The 23680-nt window shown below is 36.0% G+C and overlaps 1 protein-coding gene across 1 annotated transcript in view; it reads left to right on the plus strand.

Moving 5' to 3' along the window:
- The window catches only part of LOC150094940 (neprilysin-11-like), a 207126-nt gene that overhangs the window by 92016 nt on the left and 91430 nt on the right, over nt 1–23680 (plus strand). The window contains exons 10-11 of the mRNA XM_090410851.1: nt 376–527; nt 5735–5954. Coding sequence (XP_090266977.1) covers nt 376–527; nt 5735–5954 — 372 coding nt within the window. The remainder of the gene's footprint in view (nt 1–375; nt 528–5734; nt 5955–23680) is intronic.

The raw sequence follows: 23680 nt of genomic DNA on the forward strand, positions 1-23680 counted from the left end.
CTAAACAAATTTATGGCTAAGATTGATTTCACTTCATATTTTGAAATAGATATCATTTATTGATATCATTTATCAAGTGTAGTAAATTGCACTTGAAACTCATTGCGAACTTAGTGCTATTTGATAAGTTGAAAAAAAAGTGCATTACTTGTCAGTTCTTTGCTGTTTGTTTCTTTTGAAGAAAGATAAATTTTGCTCTTCAGAGGGGTGATCTTTATATTATTGTTGCCAGAATGACTTACTGCAGAGGTAATAAAACTTTGGTAGCACAAGAATTGTAGGTTAATATATTCAGAATGTTTTTTTTTGTTATTTTAATTGCTCTTTACTGATATTTTTATGGCATTTATTTTATTACTTTTTTTTTTTTTTCAGATTGATTGGTTGTATTTTATTCAAGCAGCAATGAATGAAACATTGCATAAGATGAATGAGCATATTACTTTAGATGAAGAAGTGGTTCTCCTGGGAATGGAATATTTGCTTAAAATTCTAGAAAATATAAGAGCTGGAAATTTTTCAGAAAGGTTAATTATATTTTAAATATTTTTTGATATTTGAAAACACGAGTGTGCATGTGTGTGTGTGTCAATCCTCTTCTATACACACAAGGTCACAGAGCCTATACCTGTAATGTCATGTATGAGCAAATGTTCAAGGAGGTGGGGGGAAAAGTAGGGGAGGGAGAAAACTTAATGATATTTTTCTGGCAATGAAAGGTCTTAGCCTTTGGAGAAAACAGTGCAAGGAATGCTTTGCCAAAGAATAGAAGTAGAGATTGAATGAAAGATGAGGGCAAGAAAGTTTCAGTTTCAAAGTTATGAAAATAACTATTTTGAAGCTGAACTGTGTATGAATGTTGACCAGCAACTGCTTTTGTTTTTACATGCTTAGGGAAAAATGAAAGAATAATGGTAACCAGTTTGAGAGAACAGTGTCCATGAAAATACCTATAGAAAGGCATATGACAGAAATAGAATGTCTGTGAGAAATTCATGATCATATTCCTAATATATACCCTACTCTCAAGGAGTATAGTAAATACTATGATAGTACCATGTGATAAGTTTATACTATTACTAACTTTTCACCGACAATTTTCCTCCAAATTAGTTGGTCACATATTGGCACTCTACTATTGTCAGATCTTATATTTTCATGTTGTAAGGGACTTCTAATTGAATCAATTCCATATCTTTGTCTTTCTGGCATCTGTTTGTTTACTGTTCTTCTTTGCTTCTGTTTAAGTGACCATCTCTCTCTCTCTCTCTCTCTCTCTGTTGTTAGCTGACCTATTTATGGAGTGGGTTTGAAAAAATAGCCCCCTCCAGCATCAAGAAATGCAACTAAAAATATGGCGAAGATATGTTGACGATATTTTTATCATCTGGCCCTGTACTATTACCAAATTAGAAATTTTCATCACCTATCTGATTTTACCTTGTTTGGTCTTCATCAATTCATCATGATACACTTGTATCTACCAGTAGTATACAGCAACCCATGAACAGCAGACAGTGTAATAGTGAATGCATGCTTTCTATTTGTTAAATGTCTACAAATATTTTTCACTAGAGATGTGAACTGTCATTACTTGCTTTCTAGTTTTTTAGTTTATTCACATTATTTCCGAAGAATTTCACATCTTTGTTTGTGGTTTAATACCATATAAAATATTTCTAGAATGTCTAGCAATTTTCTAATATCTTCATTTTTCATATGAGCTGTTTAAAACCCAACTCTACTCCATAAGTTAAAATTAGTTTGAACACTGTCTTGTCTTGTGTGCTGCTGGTTTATCATTTTGGTTAATTTTGCTCATGATCTTTTAAGTCCCTTTTTATAACATTGTGGTTATAGGCCAACTCCATCTTTCTCTATTGAAGGATTCCTGATGCCATCACACTCCAACCATCTCCACTAGGTCCTTTCATCTTCAGTTATTCTTAACATGGTAGTAGTCTCCATAATTTTATCAAAATGAAGGTTGATTTATTAGTTTTGGCATCTACATTTGTGCTCAATGGATATAATCAGGACATGAGCTTGAATATTTTGCACTGTTTCCCTTTGTGGTGATATTGCTTTTGCTTTAGCTTTAAAAATACCTCAGTAACTGGAGAAGGAATATTATAATAAAATGCTTGCTTTTTTTAATAATTTGTAATAAGCCATTGGAAACATCAAATAAAAATTTACTATGGCCCATTCACTTGTTGGGTTACTTTCCTTTATTTTTGCTCTCTCTTTTCTCATGCCCCAACCTCGTACACATTCACATACAAAGCATTCATTTATAACAGAAATATAAGTAGTACACTGAGATTCTTACGATATTATTATTATATGGTGCCTCCATCAAGGCCATGATTCTTAATTGATAGCATGTTTATTTAACATAACACATCACAGACAAAGCTTCAGCATTTGCAGCAAGAATGTGGTTTGATTAGTTTGTTGTGCTACCTTGATTTTCATTTTTCAGTATGGGATTTGATATGCATTCATTGATCTAGCAATGCATTTGTCAATAAAGAAATAAGTACTCCAACAATATACCATGTCACACTTCTTGACAGAATGACACAATACATGTATCATAGCCATAATATTAGCTAAATTATATCTCCTCCTCATCTGAGCACATTCAGGTATAGGCTTTTTATGTCCTGTTCCTGCTCTGCAGATGAAGTTGGTCTTTCCATCTTAGTCGTGGACGTCTGTGGTCTCTTCTTCCTGTAGGTTTATATTTATGTGCTAGTTTGGGAATCCTATTGTTATTCATCCTTTCTATGTAGTGTAGCTGATTTTGCTGATATTCTTATATTTCTTGCATGATGTTCTTTGTATTTAATCGTTCTCTTATTTCTTTTTTCTGTGTTTTTTCTTTTTATCTAATCTAGTGAGTCCCATAGAGGTCTTAGAAACTTCATCTGTGCTGTTTCCAGTCTTTGTCTGTTTCTTTGTTTTAGAATCCAGGTTTCACTTCCAAATTTGAGAGATGGTTTAGAGGTCATATTATGTAATCTTAATTGGGTTTCTTTAGTCATTTGTTTTCCAAAATTTCTTTTAATTATGCCATTCATTCTGTTGTAAATTTGTAGTCTTGCTTCCAAGTGTGAATCAGTATTGATTGCAAGATTATATTTCCTAAGTATTTGAATTCTGTAACTTGTTCACACATTGCCATAGCTTTTGTTTTTGTTTCAGATATTTACATTTTATGTTTTGCTCATTCATTTCATATGGTGATTCAATGGCCATGAGCCCCTTTTTTGGGGAGGTATGGCACCACCTCAATCCCCCTATTTTTATCCGGGCTTGGGACCGGCATAGCTGACAATTTAGACCTATGGCTGGAGGGATTGTCTTAAGTATTCCTGACTGTATCCGTGTGTGTTCATGGGTTTTATTTTTTTGCTATTTCATTTAGATGGTTAGTTGCAATTTGGAGTTTATCTTCTGAGTTTGAAATTAGTACTTGATCATTTGCATAAAGTATTGTATTTAGCCATTTATTATTTGTTAGTTTAATTCCATCTTGGACAGTTCTTTTCCATTCTTTTAGGATTCTGTTTATATAAATGTTGAATAGGATTGGGGATAAGCCGCAACCTTGTCTTGCTCCTTTATTTATAGTTATAGGTTCTGATAATGTTCCATATGCAAATTTTTGTTTTTCTGTATAGACTTTTTATTGCTTTAATTAATCTAGGAGGTATTTTATCATCTTGTAATATTTTCCAGAGTAGATTTCTGTTCAAGTTATCAATGCCTTTTCGTAGTCAATAAATAAAAAAAAGTGGGCAGATTAAATTTTTTTCTTTTTTCTATGATCTGTTGCATTGTGAAAGAGGCATCTGTGCATCCTCTCCCTCTTCTAAACCACACTGTTCTTCTAAATAATTTTCTGTATGTTTAATTAGCTGTTCTTTAAGATGTTTGCATGTTTAGATGCTGTTATTAAGAGAGTAATGCCTCTGTAATTTCCACATTTGTCCTTGAAACCCTTTTTTGTGAATATTTATTACTACTCCAGTTTCCCATTCTTTTGGGATCTTTTGATATTTCCAGATATTATTGAAGAGTTTAAGTAGGTTTTCTTTTAAGCTAGTGTCTACATATTTAAAGAGCTCAATGCATATTCCATCCAGGCCTGGGCTCTTTCTATTTCTTGAGTTTTTTAATTCTTTTTCTAATTCTTTCATTACTATTTCTTCTGTACTTTTCTGTATATTGGTATCTTCAATTTTGTGAGTTTTGTCATTGTTTTGTATTTCTTGTTTTTCATTCCACAATATTTTATAGTGTTCTATCCAATCGTCTTTGGAAATTAGATTATTTCTTAATTGCTCATTTTCTGCTTTTTGTAGTTGCCTGAAAATTTTAAAATCTATCCTTTGTGGTCCAGTGATATCCTGCTCTAATGATTTAACATATTTACTCCAATCTTCTCTGCATATACTTCTGGAAAGCTTTCTGACTTCAGCCCATAATTTCTTATATTGTTTATATAGAGCCAGCAGTGTTTTTATTTTACAGATAGATTTTAAAAGCCTGTTTTTTCCTTTCGATTAATTTCTTTAAGTCGTCATTCCAAGTTCTGAGCCATTTTTTGTTTTTCCTTGATTTGCATCCTTAACTTTCTTCTACTGCTTTTAGTATGGTTTCCTTTATATTTTTCTAGTCAGTTTCAGTATTGTTTATGGTTGATTTTTTTATTTTATCTCTTATTCTGCTTTTATATAAGTTTCTAATACTCTCCTGTTCTATGAGGTGAATTTTAAATTATTAGATGTTGGTTCATTATCTTTTTTTTTTTTCTTTTGAAGCATGTGGTCTTTTTATGAATTCAAATCTGCTTTCAACTAACGTGATCACTATCAATTTCGCTCCCTCTAAAAACCCTTTTATCATTGATATTATTATTTAGTTTGTTGTTAATAATAATGTAATTTATTATTGATTTTGTTCCTCTTGCTTCCCATGTGTACTGATGTATATTTTTATGCCTGAAGAAAATATTGCCGATTTTTAGATTGTTAAATATGCAGAAGTTTCTTAATAAAATTCCATTGTTATTGATTACTGATTCTCCCTCTGATCCAATGCATCCTGTTATTGGATTATTTCCCGCTCAAGCATTGAAATTATATCTGTTGTAGATATTTATTGAATATTAATTAAATGCGCTTGAACTTTGATTGCATTTCTGATCAATTCAATATATAATAAGTGTACTCATATTAATAGTTGGTCAGCTTCTTGTTTTTTTTTTTGTTTTTTTTTGTGACTATCCCAGTATATTTTGGACAAATGTTAATTGTAGTTTGAATTATATAAAGTTTTGTGATTTTTGTGAAGGAATATGTTACTTTCCATAAAGAAGTTCAAGTTGGTACAATTTTAGCAAAGTACTTAATTTGGCTAGACTACAGTATTTTGCTATTAATTTTTGAGAGCCTCTTATCCTAAACCTAAATTATCAATTTTGCTTAATGATTATCTGATTGTTGATCATTTCTAAGTAGCTAGAGGAACTTTTAACTTTTTTGGTTTTTGAATTGTATGTGTAAATATTCAGAAATTTAGTGTTGAATTAATTACCATACAGAACTAAGATAGACACTTATGTAACATAGTTGTTAGAACAGTGAAGCATTCTTGATAGAAACTTCAGTTTTGTTAATATTTCATTATTATTTTTCATATTTATTTATTTTTTTTTAACAAGGACGATTGCCAATTATATTGGATTTGTGGTTGCAGATGAGTTTAGCATATTAATTCCCAATGCTCTGAAACTATACAGAAATCAAATAGATGATTCTCCTGATAATGGTGAAATTGAAAGTACATTTATCAAACGATGCAGTGAAAAAGTTACAGACTATCTTTCCTTGGCTGTAGATTATCTGTATATTCAAAATAGATCAGATATCAATCAGACACAGGTGAGTAACTATTCTGAAATTAATATTATTATTATTATTTCGAGCAACTCCAGGAATCCTTAGACTCATCGAGGGAGGTCCTAAACATCACACAACTGTGCGATTACATTCTCACGGTATCTATCATACCTTGCCTTGAACTCGTTCACCATCATAGCACCCACAAACAGACTCTGGCAGCTTATTCCACTCATTTACCACTCTAAAAGTAAAGAACCCAGCTCTAACACCCCTGCTAACCACACTCATGCCCAGCTTCCATAGGTGTCCCCTAGTTCTCCCACCACCAGTCCTGATCTCAAAAATATCCTCTGAATTAATCCTATAGAATCCCTTTAGCAATTTGAATGTCTCAATCATATCTCCCCTTTTCCGCCTATCAACTAGTTTCTTCTTCTTCTTCGTCTATGATCTCTTATGCTTTTAAGCATCGAGATTTTGCCAAAGAGATTTCCATGCCATCCTGTTCAAGGTTTGTTGTTTTGCTTCTTTCCAGTTAATTCCCTTCTTTTCCAATTTTTCTTTAATTTCCTTTTGCCAACCTTTCCTGGGTCTGCCTATGTTTCTTTTTCCTATTTTCTGGCTTTCGTATACAGTTTTTGCTATTCTTCCTTCTTCCATTCGATTGAGATGTCCAAACCATCTCATTTGGGCTTGTGTTATGAATTGATTCAGAGGTGCAACTTGAAGGCTGTCTCTTATGGTTTGATTTCTTATTCAGTCTAGTCTTGTTTTTTGTGCCACTTTCCTGAGATATTTCATTTCAGTTGTTTGTAGTTTATTTGTGTTTCCTGTTGTTAAACACCAAGACTCACAACTGTATGTTAATGTTGGTAGAAACACTGAATGGTACGCTACCATTTTGGTATTTTGGGTGACTTCTTTCTTATCTAGGAGTGGGCCTTTCATTGCATAGAATAGCTTTGTTCTCCCTCTTATCCTGTTGTTAATTTCTGTGTCTAGTCTACCATCTTCTTGTATATATGATCCCAAGTATTTAAAGGAGTGGACTTGTTTCAGTTGGTGATTTTTCTTTTTATTGTGTGTTTTTGTTGGTTTCTAGATATGATCATTGTTTTAGTTTTATTTATATTTATAGTCATATTCCTTTTCTTTGTTTCTTCATGCCAAATGTTGATGTTGATATTGTACTGCAGATCTTCAGCTGTATTTGCTAGAATCACTACATGCTAGAATGGGGATTACAGGTGTCCCCACACGGGTCAACTAGTTTCTGCAACCCACAAATCTTCAACCTGTTCTCATATGGTTCATTCCATAGACCTGTTATCATCTTAGTCACTCGCCTCTGGATCCTCTCCACCTCCTCCTCATCAGGAAGGAACCGAGGTGACCAAATCTGGGTACAGTAGTCGAGATGAGGTCTTATCAAGGCTCGGTACAGAGGTACAATAACTTGCTTGTCTCTGCTCGTCAAGGTATTTTTCAACAACCAAGTGAGTTGATGAGCTGATTTAGCTGCTTTTGCAATGTGTCCCCTAAACTTCATCTCCCTATCCACCAACACTCCCAAGTCCCTGGCCTCATCAATCTCTTGGAGTACAGTTCCACCAATGTGGTATACTGCTGCTAATCTTTTCACGCCAAAATGCATAACCTTACATTTGGTCACATTAAATTGACATCCATTCTCCTTAGTCCAGAACTCTAATCTATCTAAGTCATCCTGCAAGACTTTGACATCTTCTGCATTCACTATTGCCCAACCCAACTTTGCATCATCAGCGAACAAATGAATTGTTCCACTTAGATCCTTCCCTATATCGTTAATGAACAGATTAAACAGCAGTGGTCCAAGAACAGAACCCTGCGGCACACCACTAGTCACAGGCCGTCTTTTGGACTCTACTCCTGAATAAACTACTCTTTGATATCTCTCCATCAACCAACCACCTATCCATATCACCAACCCTATATCCATTCCCATATGTTGTAGTTTACGGATTAGTATTCCATGTGGTATCCTGTCAAACGCCTTTGCCAGGTCCAGCAGTATCACTGTAAACCCATTTCCCTTATCCAGTTCAACCGTCACCTTGTTATAAAACTTGAGCAAGTTACTGAAGCATGATCTACCCTTCACAAAGCCATGCTGTCCCCTGTACGGTATCTCATTTTCATCAATCCATTCCTGTATTTTTCCCTTGACTACTTTCTCCAAGACCTTGACAACGACTCCTGATATGCTGATCGGTCGGTAATTTGCAACCGTAGTCTTGGATCCTCCTTTATGCAGTGAAACTATTTTCCCTTCTTTCCACACCTTCGGGACTAAACCAGACCTGAGACTCAGATTAAACAACATGGTCAAGGGCACTGATAATTCCTTAGCCGCTTCACGCAAGACCCGTGCCAGTATACCATCCAATCCCACAGATGTGTTCACATTAAGGTTCTGTAATAGACTAGTCACCTCCACTTCATTCATCACTATTCCCGTATAAACTAATGGTTCCTTCATTTTTTTCAATATCACCACCTGGATGATATACTTTTGCAAAGTGCGCGCTCGGTAACTCCACTATATCGACTGGTTCAGTGACCTCCTTACCATCGTCATTCCTTAAAATCATTTTGCCATGTACAGTTTTTTTCTTGATTGCAGCATATTGAAAGAACTGTTTGGGATTCTCTTTTGCTTGCATAGCTAGTTTCCTTTCATAATCGGCTTTTGCTGTTTTTACCAAAATTTTACCAGAAGGGTAACAAGCTCGTTACCTTTCTGGCCTGCACTTTATACCGTTTGTGTGCCTGCAGCTCACCCCTTTCTTTAAATTCCCTCCACAGTTGTTTCTTTTTTTTGCAGCTCAAGCTTATTGGTGTTATTCATCCATTTAACCCCTATTTGTTTTACTATTCGGACCCTAGGTATACAATCAGCCATAACCTCCTGTAAATGCTCCTTGACCACTTCCCATGGTCTATCAACATCCAGCTCTTGCAGTTGTACATGCCATGGCACCGATCCAAGCAATCTCCTAAGCTTGTCATACTTGCCAGCACGGTAATTCCACATATACCCTGTCTTAATCGAAAATTCCATACCTTTAGCCACCTCCCAGGTCAAGACCTTATGATTACTCTCACCAATAGGTGGCAACATGGTCATATTCATTACAGTCAAATTGTGAGATGCTAGGTCAAGCACTAGGTTACCAGGTCAAGCACTCTCACACCCCTAGTATTTTCAATTACATGCTGTCTCAGATAGTTATCCCTTAATAATTGAATAAAATCCTTTTCCTTCCTCACATGTGTCCTCTCCTCCTTCCAATCAATGTTACCATAGTTTAAATCCCCCATAATAATTACCCTCCTTCCACTCATTTCATCAATTTCCCTATGCATACTATCTCCACCATCTATTCCATCGCCTGGTCTATAGCAGCACCCAACTGTATATTTTATTCTGCCAGTCTCAATCTCACACCAAATAGCCTCAAATGAGCTCTTTTCACTATCCTGCGATACAACTTCAATTCTCCTTGGCTGCAGTTCATCAGCTATTATCAGTAATACCCCTCCCCCCATTTTATTCTCTCTGTCCCTCCTAAACACACTATAACCTACACATTCTATCCAACTAACTATATCATCTTCCGTCAGCCATGTTTCACTAATGCCAATAACCTGTGGCCAGGAAGAGCCAATCAAGGCCAAAAATTCTTCATTCTTGTTCCTAATACTCCTGGCATTAGTATACATGAAATGCAGTGATCCCTTAGTCCCACCCCCATATTGATGCGTTATTCTAAATGACCCATTCCCATTTTTTGTCCTTAGTGCTGGCTCGGGTACATTATATACATTCTTACACTCATCTGTCTCACTGATGTCTGCATATCCATTCCCCCCCCTCCTTGGTAGTTCTAGTTTCCCTGGTTTTGCACATCCATTTTCACTTCATTCAGCAACACTCTTTCCAGTCTCTGCACACCAAGTCCATTTAAATGCAGGCGATCCATCTTGTATAAGTCCTTTCGCCCTTCAAACTCATTCCACACATCCACGAATTCCACACCACACCGTCTGCATAACCTGCGCATAATATCATTTGCGATTATGACCCTCCTTCTAAACTCCTCTCTCATACCGCGGCAACAGACTAACCATTCTAACTCTGCCACTCTTTTCTTTCGCTACCTTTAACAATACTTTCAAGTCCTCTCTCATAAAAAATTTATCACCTTTCAATTCATTCGTACCCGCCACAATTATTAATTCTTTCACCCTCTGTTTTTGCACTCTGATACTCTCGCTTACATTCTTAAATTTCGCACCCGGTAAGTACGATTTAGTTACACTGCCATCTATCACCCCTCTTAATAACAAGTCACCATACAACACTCTTTCCTTCATTTCAGAAACTCTCCCATTCTTACTCTGTTTATTTACGTCAGCCGAATCACTCTGGAAAGAGTTTTGCAGGTGCTCTAATTGCCGCTGCACATTTTGTATCACTACGCGCAACCTAGCGATCTCACTTCCTACAAATAATTCCTCATTATTTTTATCATTTAAACCATTTTATCTCTATATTGATATAAAATATGCATGTGGAATGATAGTTCTTAACATTTTTGGATAATGATTGGGATTAGGTTTGTAGGGTCAGCCTTGTAACCCTGTAGTTTATTTACAATGTAAAAGACACAAAATTCAGGAATCATGAAACATCTAAATAGCTCATACAAAAGTGGAAAAAAATTAATTCAGAAAGTGATAATATATTAATGTGAATCTTGACTTTGTTACAAAGTCACTGTGTAGGAGGAGATGGTGTAATCAACTCTCACTATAGCAAATGTCCAGAAACCATAAGAATAGTTTGTTGTGGCAGATAGTTTACTATAATGAATTTCTTTTAACATATTGTTATACCTATGGAGCTTCGGTCAGGACTTTCTCAGTGGTGGTCTATGCTTTAGTGAGAGTCAAATATAGTAGGTGTTTGGGGCTACATGCTATTCATTGTTAATACATACTCAGAATTATATCATACACTTCTTTCCAACAGTCAAAAATCCTAACCTGCTTGGGAAGAAAATTTAAACTGTTAGGGAGATCGGCTGAAAACATAATTTCAACCCATAGGTTAATAAACATTGATAATGGGTGTTTGCACAGCATCGGATGCATGCTCAGTGCATCCGATGCTGTGGTAGCGAAAAAATAATGGAAACATTGATAAATGTCACATAAAAAGTAATAGCTTTCCATGTATGTCTGTGTATCATATATTTAGGAAAAGCCACAACCCTCTTTGTGGAATACAATACTATTTATCCATTAGAAAGGTCAGAGGTTATTTATAACTGGAAAATAATATAAGTATTACTCAAGAATATGTTACAAATAATCAAAATATTGCATTCCATCAATTAGAAAGATCATAGAATGCCTCATATAATTTTCATAATCCTCAAACCATGTTGAGTTATCATTCATTAATTAATATTCATTAGTCCCATTTTGCATGTCCAAGATTGCATTAGAGAAGATTGAGCAGTTTTTGCACCTACTTTTATACTGTTCTGCTGTTATCAAAGTATCTAATGAACAGTTTTCATTCACACAAAGTGATATTGTATATCTCTACATTGAACTATACGAGGTGCATGTGCTACATGAAGCACTGATGAATATAAATTAGGAGCAATACAAGCACTTCTACTGATACCTTTTTTTCTGATAATCTTTCATTAAAAGGTATTCTCTTGAAAATTACCAGTGTTATCTTGAAAATTGCTTCTTGTTGCTGTGCTTTTGGTAGCTATCCTTATATTGAGATACAAGCCCCAATAAAGATAAAGCACATAAAAAAAAAATAAATGTACATGGTCAGCAAGAGGAGGTAAGTCAGCCAACATTGTTATCACAAATTTTAAATTAACTGAGTTAATCCTAGATGTAAGAGCATATCGAGGCTTTGAATTAAACTCTGATCATTTGTTATTGGCTAAAAATAATTTAGTTACAAAATTTCTTCATTACAAGATCTGCATACTAGGTAATGGTATCAGAAATGCACTAATTTAAAAGCAGAAACCATACATGAATCAAATGACATAGAAGAGGAATGAGAAAATCTGAAACAAATCCTGACAAAAGAAGCAACATAGCTTAGGAATAAAGAGAAAATGGAATAGAAAAAGAGGATTACAAAACTGGAACAAAGAAATAGAAAGATTTTAAAAAAGTTACCAGAAATGGCTAAATTCCAAGACAGTACAATCAAAAATAGAGTACAAAAGAAACATTGCAATTGTAAAACAAGCAGAAAGGAAAAAACTTAGAGAGATGAAAAAATTTTATAACAGAACTTTTCTAGTTCTATAAAATAATAAAATATACGAAGAAGAAATAAAGGGTAAAAATACAAACAACAGATTTAGAAACAACTTATTCTCAAAATCACTGGACTGATGATAATAAGTAAAAGTTTTTACAACAGAGAATAATCTGACAGAAAACATTATGTCAGAACTCAAAAAAATACAATAAATAATATCAAAAATAGGAAAACATGAGGAGAAGACAATATAAACATGTAACTGTACAAAGCTGCAGGTGAAAAATTTAATGAAAGACTGAAATTCTTTAACATGGTCTGGATTTCTGGAAAAACTCCAAACCCTTGGAAAAGAGCACTGGTTCTCCCAATTTATAAAGGAGATAGAGATGACTGCAATAATTATAGGGGAATTACTTTGCTAAATGCAGGGTACAAAATATATGCAGGAATATTAAAAGAGAAACTCGATAGTATTGTAGAAGACAAACTACTAGAAGAATAGAATGGATTCCGAAAAGGCTGATCTTGAATTGACTCTATTTCCACTCTAAAATTACTGATCAAAAAGAAGAAAATTTCAAAAAAGAAATGCACATGGCCTTAATTGATTATAAAAAAGCTTTTGCCAAAATTAATAGATGAAAATTATTTAAAATATTATTAACCAATCTAAATATATCAAGCAAGCTCTTACAGTCTATTCAAGAAATATACACAGCACATAAAATAGCAGTCAAATTAGAAAAATATCAGAATGGAAAAACATATCAATAGGAGTATGCCATTATATACAGGGTGTCCCAAAATTCACGCAAGATTTAAATTTAGCGCCATTTGTGTGGTAAAGTGTTGCCAACGAGAAAAAAAAAAAGACAGCGTGACAGCTGACAGTTCAGGGTTATCAAAAATGACCACCCACAGTGAAGAGAGTTCGTTGAATGGATTATGGAACAACAAGTGGATGCTTATTTTTCGAACAAAATCATCTTCAGCGATGAGACTCATTTTAATCTTGATGACTTTGTTAATCGACAAAATTGTCGCATTTGGGGTTCAGAAAATCCACGAGTGATTGTTGAGAAACAAATGCATCCACAACGTGTCACTGTTTGGCGGATTTTGGGCTGGAGGCATCATCGGTCCATTCTACTTTGAAAATGTGGCTGGTAAGGCAATAACAGTTAATGGTGCTCGCTATCATGACATGATAATCCAGTTTTTTGTGCCTAAATTGCAAGATATGGATGTGGATGACATGTGGTTTCAACAAGACGGTGCCACATGCCATACAGCCCGAGAAACAATTCAATTACTGCATGAGTCATTTCCTGGTCGTGTAATTTCCCGTTTTGGTGATCAGAATTGGCCGCCCAGATCATGTGACTTAACGGCTTTGGACTTTTTTCTTTGGGGTTTTTTGAAGTCTAAGGTTTATGCCAACAAGCCCACGATCACCCAGGACTTGAAGGAGGAAATTGAGCGCTGTATCAACGAAATTCAGCCACATTTATGCAAAACGGTCATAGAAAATTTCGACAAAAGAGTGCGTATGTGCCAGCAAAGCCGTGGAGGCCACTTACTCGATATGCTATTCCATGCATAACCCTATACTGTATACTTTATGAATCAATAAGAAATTACAATTTTTAATTAAAAACCTATGTTTTCTGTCAAAATTACTTGCGTGAATTTTGGGACACCCTGTATATATATATATATGTGTGTGTGTGTGTGTATATATATATATATATATATATATATATATATATATATCATTATACCAATCTGAAAACAGCATAACCCATTTGATATACAAATATAGATACACTATTATTTGCAGATCATCAAATTGTATTAGCTACATCAAACAATGATATACAGAGATCAGTGAAATCATTAAATGAAATATTAAATTTGAACACTGCCTTGTATACAGCTAATTTAGTGTTTTGACTAATTTCTTTATTATTCCATATAAATTTATTCATTTGACTTCCTACCATACTGGCTCTGTTGATTCTGTTGTCTATTTCCATATTTAATTTACTGTCTTCACTAAAAATTGTGCTTAAGTAGCTGGAATGTTTTACTTGTTCTATGGTTGTCCATTCATGTTGCAGTTGATATTTTCAATGTTTCTGTCTATTTTCATTATCATTTTCATTCCACAATTTTTTCTTAGCTGTTTCTCAAGTATATTTGCATAAATCTTACCAGAATGCTCAGTGGGGAAATACCTCTGTAAATGTCACATCCAGTTTTATTTTCCTTTTCATAGATTAGTGTTGTCTTCCCCCAAATGCAAGAACCCTGGCTGCCTCGGTGCCAAGAAGAGTCAATTCATGTTGAAGGAAGTCAATTCATAACAGATGTATGAATTCGTCATCAACACACAAAATCACATACTTTATACATAAAATTTTCCAACTGTTGTACAAGCAAAATAGTTACCACTTTAAAAACTAGAATTTTTATAAAAGAAAAGCTAATTTTCTGGCTTATAATAATAAACACTCATCATCGATGAGTGTTTATTATTAGAATGGATTCACCTTCTGCCGTGCACAGAAGAGTCAAGGGGGTCTCACCTCTGTGGTCGGACAATACTATGAGCTCTGCTCCAATCATCTGGAATTAGACCTTCTGACCAGGCCTTCTGAATTATGCAATGCAGTCACTGTAAAACGATCTGTATTTAAGTTTTGTCGATTTGGAAAAGGCATATGACAAGGTGCCAAGAGAGAAGCTATTCAATACGCTGCAGTTATATGGTGTCAATGGGGCATTATATCAAGCAATACTTAGTCTTTATCTGAGTTGTGAGTCAGCAGTTAGAATTGAAGGAAGTACAGGAAGATGGTTTAATGTTAAATCTGGTGTGAGACAAGGATGTACATTATCCCCTCTGTTATTCATTATCTATATGGATCACATTATGAAGGAATGTGGTATTAAACCTGATATCAAAATTGGAGATGTTAATGTCAGCTCTTTGCTTTATGCGGATGATGTTATACTTCTAAATAAATCCGCTACAAGTCTGCAAGATTCTCTGACTAAATTGAATAGCTGTTGTAATAGATATGGTATGAAGGTCAGCAATAAAAAGACAAAGACAATGAAAATAGGCAGAATCATTGAAAATGTCAACTGTGTTGTGAATGGAGAACCTGTGGAACAAGTAAAACATTTCAGCTACTTAGGCACAATTTTTACTGAAGATGGTAAACTAAATATAGAAATAGACAACAGAATCAGCAAAGCTGGTATCGTGGGAAGTCAATTGAATAAATTCATATGGAATAAGAAAGAAATTAGTCGGAACACTAAATTAGCTGTATACAAGACTGTGTTCAAACCAATTTTAACTTATGGATCTGAGAGCTGGGTCAGAAGTAAAACACTTGACCAAAGACTAGAGACCGCAGATATGAGAGTCCTGAGAAAGATTAGAGGCATGAACAGATGGCATCAATGGCAATATCATATTAAAAATGAGGATATTAGGAAAGAACTTGACATTGTCAGCATCCAGGAATGTGTTAGCAGAGCTAATCTCAGATGGTATGGTCACTTAAATAGAATGGGATTGGAAAGATTAGCAAAACAAGTGTTCTCTGCCAGGTTGGCAGGAAAACGACCCAGAGGAAGACCAAGATATAGGTGGATTGATACGGTACAAAGTGCCTTAGACGATAGAAATATAAGATCTGATAATGTTGGAGTCTTGACAAGTAACAGACTGATTTGGAGGAAAATTGTAGATAGGAAGTTAGTAATGATGTAATTTTTTCATGTAGTACTGTCATATCCTGTACACCCCTTGAGGGTACATGGCAGGAATTTGATGATGATGATGATGATGATGATATTTGAGCATTTCAGTTTTTTGATGACTTGAGAAGAGTGTCTAAGAAAGTTATAAAACGAATGAAGGTTAAGCAGCTTTCAGAAGTGAATTGTAGACTCAAATACACAAACATCATTGAAGATGTTTGTGAATTTAATGCATTCCTGTTTGGAGTTTTCTACCACTGCTTGTTTCATTTAGCAGTCTTTCAAAATAATTGCTCCAGACATCTAGAATATCTTTATCTTCAGTTTTTATGCTACCTTTATCATCTCTGATTCCTTTTACAGTACTTTTTCCTCCATTTCTAAGCTTTTTGAATAGCCTCCAGAATATTTTGCTACCTTCCTGATATCTATTTTGTATTTTCTTATCAAAGAATTCCCATGACTTTTGTTTAGCTAGTTTGTATGAATGAATGTGCTTTAATTTCTTGCATTTTTCTCTGTATTTCTTAAGTGCACGAGTTGCCATACTTGCCAGGAACTTTCAATATTTTGCTTCTTTTGCTTTGCTACCTCTTTAACTTCCTGAGTCCACCATGGAGTTCTGATTTTGCTATTCTTACAGACAACCTCACCACATGCCTCTCTGGTTAAATCAGTCATTGTTTTCTTCAGAATTCGCCATTGAATCACCACGGTTTGGTTCTTGTTTTCAAATCCTTTCATTTTTTCTTCATTGATGTGTGTGTATTTGGGTCTGCAATTCACCTCTGAAAGCTGTTCAACCTTGATTCGTTTTATAACTTTTTTACACACTTCTTTTCAATATGAAATTTAGTTTTATCCTTCTCAAAACTAAATAGTGATCACTTTCTATTTCAAATCTTCTGTATACTCTTCTTTCCTAAACTAGTGGCGGAAACAATGCTGTCAACTATAGTCCCATAACTTAAATAACACACCATTTCACATGTAGCAGATTATATATCATTTAGTATCTCAGCAGTGGTGCTTAAGGTGTTGGAAAAGCTAGTTAAGCATAGAATCCAGGAATCTGTTGATCGGAATATGTCACTGTGTAGTGTACAGCATAACTTTGTGAAGGAGGGTGAGATCTTATATTAACAATTACTTTCCTTCTATAATAAAAAATGACAGTGAATTAGTTAAAGGAAAGGCTACACCCTGACATTGCTAGATTTTGCAAAGATATTCACTAGGATTTTGCATGGAATCCTATTAGGTCACTTGGAACAAATGGGAATGGACTTAAGCTGGTGACATGAATAAGAGATTGACTAATGAATAGCCATCAGAAAATAGCATGTGGTACAGCTGAATCAAAGAAAAGGCAGGTGACCACTGATGTGCCACAGGGCTCTGTATTTAGATCACTGATGTTCAGTTTGAGGGGTATGTCCAACTGTTTGCTAGTAATGCTAAACTGGGGAAAACAGATAATGAAGATGTAGAAGTCCTTCTGGATGAACAGACCAACAATGTGGGTAAAGGATAATGGTAGCTAGTTTAATATTGCAAAATGTAAAGTTATGCACTTTGGGATTACATTATCATCAAATTCCTGACATGTACCTTCAAGGGGTGTACAGGATATGGTAGTACTACATGAAAAATTTACATCATTACTAACTTCCTATCTACAATTTTCCTCCAAATCAGTCTGTTACTTGTCAAGACTCCACTATTATCAGCTCTTATATTTCTATCGTCTAAAGCACTTTGTACCATATCAATCCACATATATCTTGGTCTTCCTTTGGGTCATTTTCCTGCTGACTTGGCAGAGAAAACTTGTTTTGCTAATCTTTCCTTGCCCATTCTGTTTAATTATTATTATTATTATTATTATTATTACGGGCAACTCCAGGGAGTCATTAGACTCATCGAGGGAGACCCCAAATCATTTTCATCACAACTATTCGACATTCATACAGTATCTATCATACCTCGCCTTAAACTCATTCACTGTCACAGCATCCACCACAGACTCAGGGAGCGCATTCCACTCATTCACTACTCTAAAAGTAAAGAACCCAGCTCTAACACCTTTACTAACCACACTTTTGCCCAGTTTCCATGGATGTCCCCTAGTCCTCCCACAACCAGCCCTGTTCTCAAAAATATCTTCTGAATTAATTTTATAGAAACCCTTCAGTAATTTGAATGTCTCAATCATATCTCCCCTCCTCCGCCTATCAACCAATTTTTGCAACCCACAAATCCTCAACCTGTTCTCATACGGTTCATTCCACAGACCTGCTATCATCTTGGTCACTCGCCTCTGGATCCTCTCAACCTCCTCCCCATCAAGAAGAAACCTAGGTGACCAAATCTGAGCACAGTAGTCGAGATGAGGTCTTATCAAGGCTCGATACAGAGGAACAATAACCTGCTTGTCTCTGCTTGTCAACGTATTCTTCAGCAACCAAGTGATTTTATGAGCTGATTTGGCCACTTTTGCAATGTGTCCCCTAAATTTCAATTCCTTATCCACCAACACTCCTAAATCTCGTGCCTCATCAATTTCCTGGAGCACGGTTCCACCAATGCAGTAAACTGCTGCCTCCCATCTTTTCACCCCAAAATGCATAACCTTACATTTTGCCACATTAAATTGACATCCATTCTCCCTAGCCCAGACCTCCAATCTATCCAAATCATCCTGCAAAATTTTGATGTCATCTGCATTCACTATTGCCCTACCCAACTTCACATCATCCACAAACAAATGAACTGTTCCTCTCAGATCCTTTCCTATATCATTTATGAACAAATTAAACAGCAGTGGTCCAAGAACAGATCCTTGTGGTACACCACTAGTCACAGGCCGTCTTGTGGACTCAACTCCTGAGTAAACCACTCTCTGATATCTCTCCGTCAACCACCCTCCTATCCATCTCACCAACCCTATGTCCATTCCCATATGCTGCAATTTACTGATTAGAATTCCATGTGGTATCCTGTCAAAGGCCTTAGCAAGGTCCAGCAGAATCACTGTAAACCCATTACCCTTATCCAGTTCAGCCGTCACTGTGTTATAATACGTGAGCAAGTTACTGAGGCATGACCTACCCTTCACAAAACCATGCTGTCCCCGATACAGTATCCCATTTTCTTCTATCCAATCTTGTATTTTCCTCTTGACTATTTTCTCTAAGACCTTGATAATGATTCCTGTTATGCTGATTGGCCAGTAATTTTCAACAGCAGCCTTGGAACCACCTTTGTGCAGTGGAACTATTTTCCCCTCTTTCCACCCCCTTGGGACTGACCCAGTCCTGAGGCTCAAATTAAACATAATGGTCAAGGGCACTGACAATTCTTTGGCCGCTTCACGTACGACACGAGCTGGTATACCATCCAATCCCACAGATGTATTGACATTGAGGTTCTGTAATAGACTAGTTATCTCTACCTCATTCATCACAATTCCAGTATAAGCTGTTGGTTCCTCCATTTCCGCACAGCCACCACCTGGATGATATACTCTTGCAAAGTGCTCGCTCAGTAATTCCACAACATCGACTGATTCAGTTACCTCCCTACCCTCAGCATTTTTTAAGATCATTCTACCATGAGCATTTTTCCTTTTACTTGCAACATATTGAAAAAACTGTTTGGGATTCTCTTTAGCCTGCATGGCCAATTTCCTTTCGTAATCTGCTTTTGCTTTTCTTACCACCCTTGTTACCATCCTGGCCTGAGCTTTATACTGTTCATGCACCTGATGGTCACCCTTCTCCTTAAATTCCCTCCACAATTGTTTCTTTTTTTTGCAGCTCAAGCTTAATAGTGTTATTCATCCATTTAACCCCTACCTGATTTATTATTCGGACTCTTGGTATACAGTCAACCATTGCCTCCTGCAAACAGTTCTTAACCACCTCCCATGCACCATCAACATCCAGCCCTTGCAGTTTTACATGCCATGGCATTGAGCCAAGCACACACCTATGCTTGTCATACTTACCAGCCCGGTAATTCCACATATACCCTGTCTTAATTGTAAATTCGATTCCTTTAGCCACCTCCCAAGTCATGACCTTATGGTCACTCTCACCAATTGGTGGCAACATGGTCATGTTCGTTACAGCTACATTCTCAGTTGCAATTACTAGGTCCAGCACTCTCTGCCCCCTGGTATTTTCCAATACATGTTGCCGTAGATAGTTGTCTCTTAATAACTGCATAAAATCCAATTCCTTCCTCCCATGTGCCCTCTCCTCTTTCCAGTCAATGTTACCATAATTGAAATCACCCATAATAATTACCCTCCTTCCATTCATTTCTTCTATTTGCTTATGCATACTATTCCCACCATCCACTCCATCACCCGGTCTATAGCAGCATCCAGAAAAATTTCCTCTAGTCGGCGACTAGATTTGAACCACCAAACCCTTTCTTCGTGCGGTCAAGCGCTGAAGAGTTCAAACGCCACTTCTACTGAGCTACACAGGCCTTGGTAAGTGACAATACCACCTGAGATTAGCTCTGCTAATGCATTCCTGGATGCTGACAATGTTTAGTTCTTTCCTAATATCCTCGTTTTTAATATGATATTGCCATTGATGCCATCTGTTCACGCCTCTAATGTTTCTCAGGACTCTCATATCTGCGGTCTCTAGTCTTTGGCTAAGTGTTTTACTTCTGACCCAGCTCTCAGATCCATAAGTTAAAACTGGTTTGCACACTGTCTTGTATACAGCTAATTTAGTGTTCCAACTAATTTCTCTCTTATTCCATATGAATTTATTCAATTAACTTTCTACCATACCAGTTTGGTTCATTCTGTTGTCTATTTCCATATTTAATTTGCCATCTTCACTAAAAATCCTGCCTAAGTAGCTGAAATGTTTTACTTGTTCCACAGGTTCTCCGTTCACATGCAGTTGACATTTTCAACAATTCTGCCTATTTTCATTGTCTTTGTCTTTTTATTGCTGACCTTCATACCAAATCTATTACAACAGTTATTCAATTTAGTCAGGCAATCTTGCAAACTCGTAGCGGATTTATTGATAAGTATAACATCGTCCACATAAAGCAAACAGCTGACATCATTAGCATCTCCAATTCTGATATCATGTTTAATACCACTTTCCTTCATAATGTGATCCATATAGATAATGAATAACAGTGGGGATAATGTACATCCTTGTGTCGCACAAGATTTAACATTAAACCATCTTCCTATACTTCAATTCTAACTGCTGTCTTACACTCAAATAAAGACTAAGTATTGCTTGATATAATGCTCCATTGACACCTTATAACTGTAGCGTATTGAATAGTTTCTCTCTTGACACCTTGTCATGTGCCTTTTCCAGATCGACAAAATTTAAATACAGATCTTTGTTATATTCCCATGCTTTCTCAACTATTTGTCGTAAAGTGAAGATGTGATCCTGACAGCTTCTATTTGGCCTGAATCCAGCTTGTTCTTCACCAAGCTTTTCTTCAACAATTCTTCTCAACTGTTTCTCAAGTATACTTGCATAGATCTTGCCAGGAACACTCAGTAGGGAAATACCACTGTAATTCTTACATTCAATTTTATTTCCCTTTTTATATATGGGTACTATTAGAGCTCTACTCCAATCATCAGGAATTCATCCCTCTGTCCAAGCTTTCTGAACTTGGCAGCGCAGCCACTGTAAGACTTTTATAACACCATATTTCAGCATTTCTTGTCGAATATCATCTACTCCTGCTGCCTTTCCACATTTTAAGCCTTTGATGTCTTTTTTTACTTCAAGTATGGATATGTATTCCTGACTGTATGCCTGTTGAGTGTTTTTTACCGCTGCTATCACTTCTTGTTTCATTTAGCAATTTTTCGAAGTAATTACTCCATACTTCAAGGATATCTTTTTCTCCTGTTTTCATATCACCTTTATCATCTCTAACTCCTTTTACAGAACTCTTTCCTCCATTTCTAAGCTTCTTCAACAAACTCCAGAATATCTTACCAACTTCTTGATATTTATTTTCTATGTTCTTGCCAAAGTCCTCCCATGACTTTTTTACAGTGTTTACAATATACGAAATTTGTGATTACAAGCATTTTTTTTTTTTTATGTGGCTCCCACCTACATAAGGTGTTTTTGTAAACCTATGGTACATTCATACTGTAGGTAGGCTAAGGATTTTTTTTTCTTTTTATATTAATTTGTTTACATAATTTGGAAACCCTACTCTAGAGACCAAACATGGAACTTTTTCATGTCACTTCAGATCTCCTGAAGGTGGTCTTACACTGGGTGATGAATTTCATCTCCCATCTAAAGACAATCGCAAACATCCATGTCCATGGAAAATCTGAGATTTGTTGGCTGGAAAGTGGATATGCTAACCATTTGGTCAACCAGGCTGGCATTGATGAGATTGCACTGCAGGAAATTGGCAAAGTGGGGGATTTTGTGGTGATGTAATAAATTTAGTTTAATCCTTTATCCAAGTGTGAGCAAACAATCTTTGCATGTGAAAATATCTTCAGGACTGGGGTAAAGTAGTGCAAAACCAGGCAACTCGGAGCAAAGGTGGACCAAGCTATCATCACTCCTATCTCAGCATCTTCCATAATGCAAAACACATCTCCTTGCGGATATGTATAATGTTATGCATTAATGGAAGGGCCACTACCCAAGCTAGTTTCGATCTTTATTGAGGTCTCTTCAGTGGGAGCCAGGCCCAAGTGGAGATACCAGGCAGAAGCATTAGCAAGGTCATCTCTACCTATAGGAGTTGCCAAACGGTGTGCCACCTTTTTATTAAATTACTCTGGATTTAGAGAAAGATGTTGAAAGTTTATTTTTCACTTGGTTAGACTATAATAAATTTAGTTTAATCCTTTATCCAAGTGTGAGCAAACAAAGTTTGCACCTGAAAGTATCTTCAGGACCAGGCGGGGTAAGGTGGTAAACAAGTTGCAACAAAACTTTGCAACAAGTTGCCCGGTACAACACCAGGCAACGTGTTGCAAAGGTGGAGCAAGCTAACATCACTCCTATCTCAGTATCTCCCATAATGCAAAACACATCTCCTTGTGGATATGTATAATGTTATGCATTAATGGAAGGGCCACTACCCAGACTAATTTCGACCTTTTTTGTGGTGATGGTGGACAGGAAGTTCAGAAAACATACTGCAGAAGTGGGTAAAATAACTTCAAGGATCACATTGATGTTAAGAAACAAGAATGAGGTTATTATTCCTCTTTATATGGCTTTGGTATGACCACATCTGAGCTGTTTTACACAGATGTGGAGATTGGAGAGTAGATTCAGAAGCAAGTGACCAAAATGATGACTGGTACTCCTATGAGGATAGACTGAAGGTCTCTGGGTTACAAAATTTAGCTCATGGGCAGAAAAGAGGGAATATGATAGAAACATACATAAAACAAAAATGTTTTATAGCTTAGATGCTAAAGGAATTTTTCAGTACATGACTGGATGAGAGAGAACAAGGTATTGCCCCTAAAGGTTGTGGTTAGAAAGGGCACAAAGGTTAAATTTTTTGTATAGAGTGGTGAATGAGTGGAATGGATTACCAGAGGCAGTTGTGAGTACTCTGCTGATAAATGAGTTTACTA

The sequence above is a fragment of the Typopeltis vanoorti genome, chromosome 21, assembly GCF_054136105.1.
Source record: "Typopeltis vanoorti isolate ZY-2024b chromosome 21, IOZ_Tvanoo_1.0, whole genome shotgun sequence".
In the NCBI taxonomy this organism is placed as follows: domain Eukaryota; kingdom Metazoa; phylum Arthropoda; class Arachnida; order Uropygi; family Thelyphonidae; genus Typopeltis; species Typopeltis vanoorti.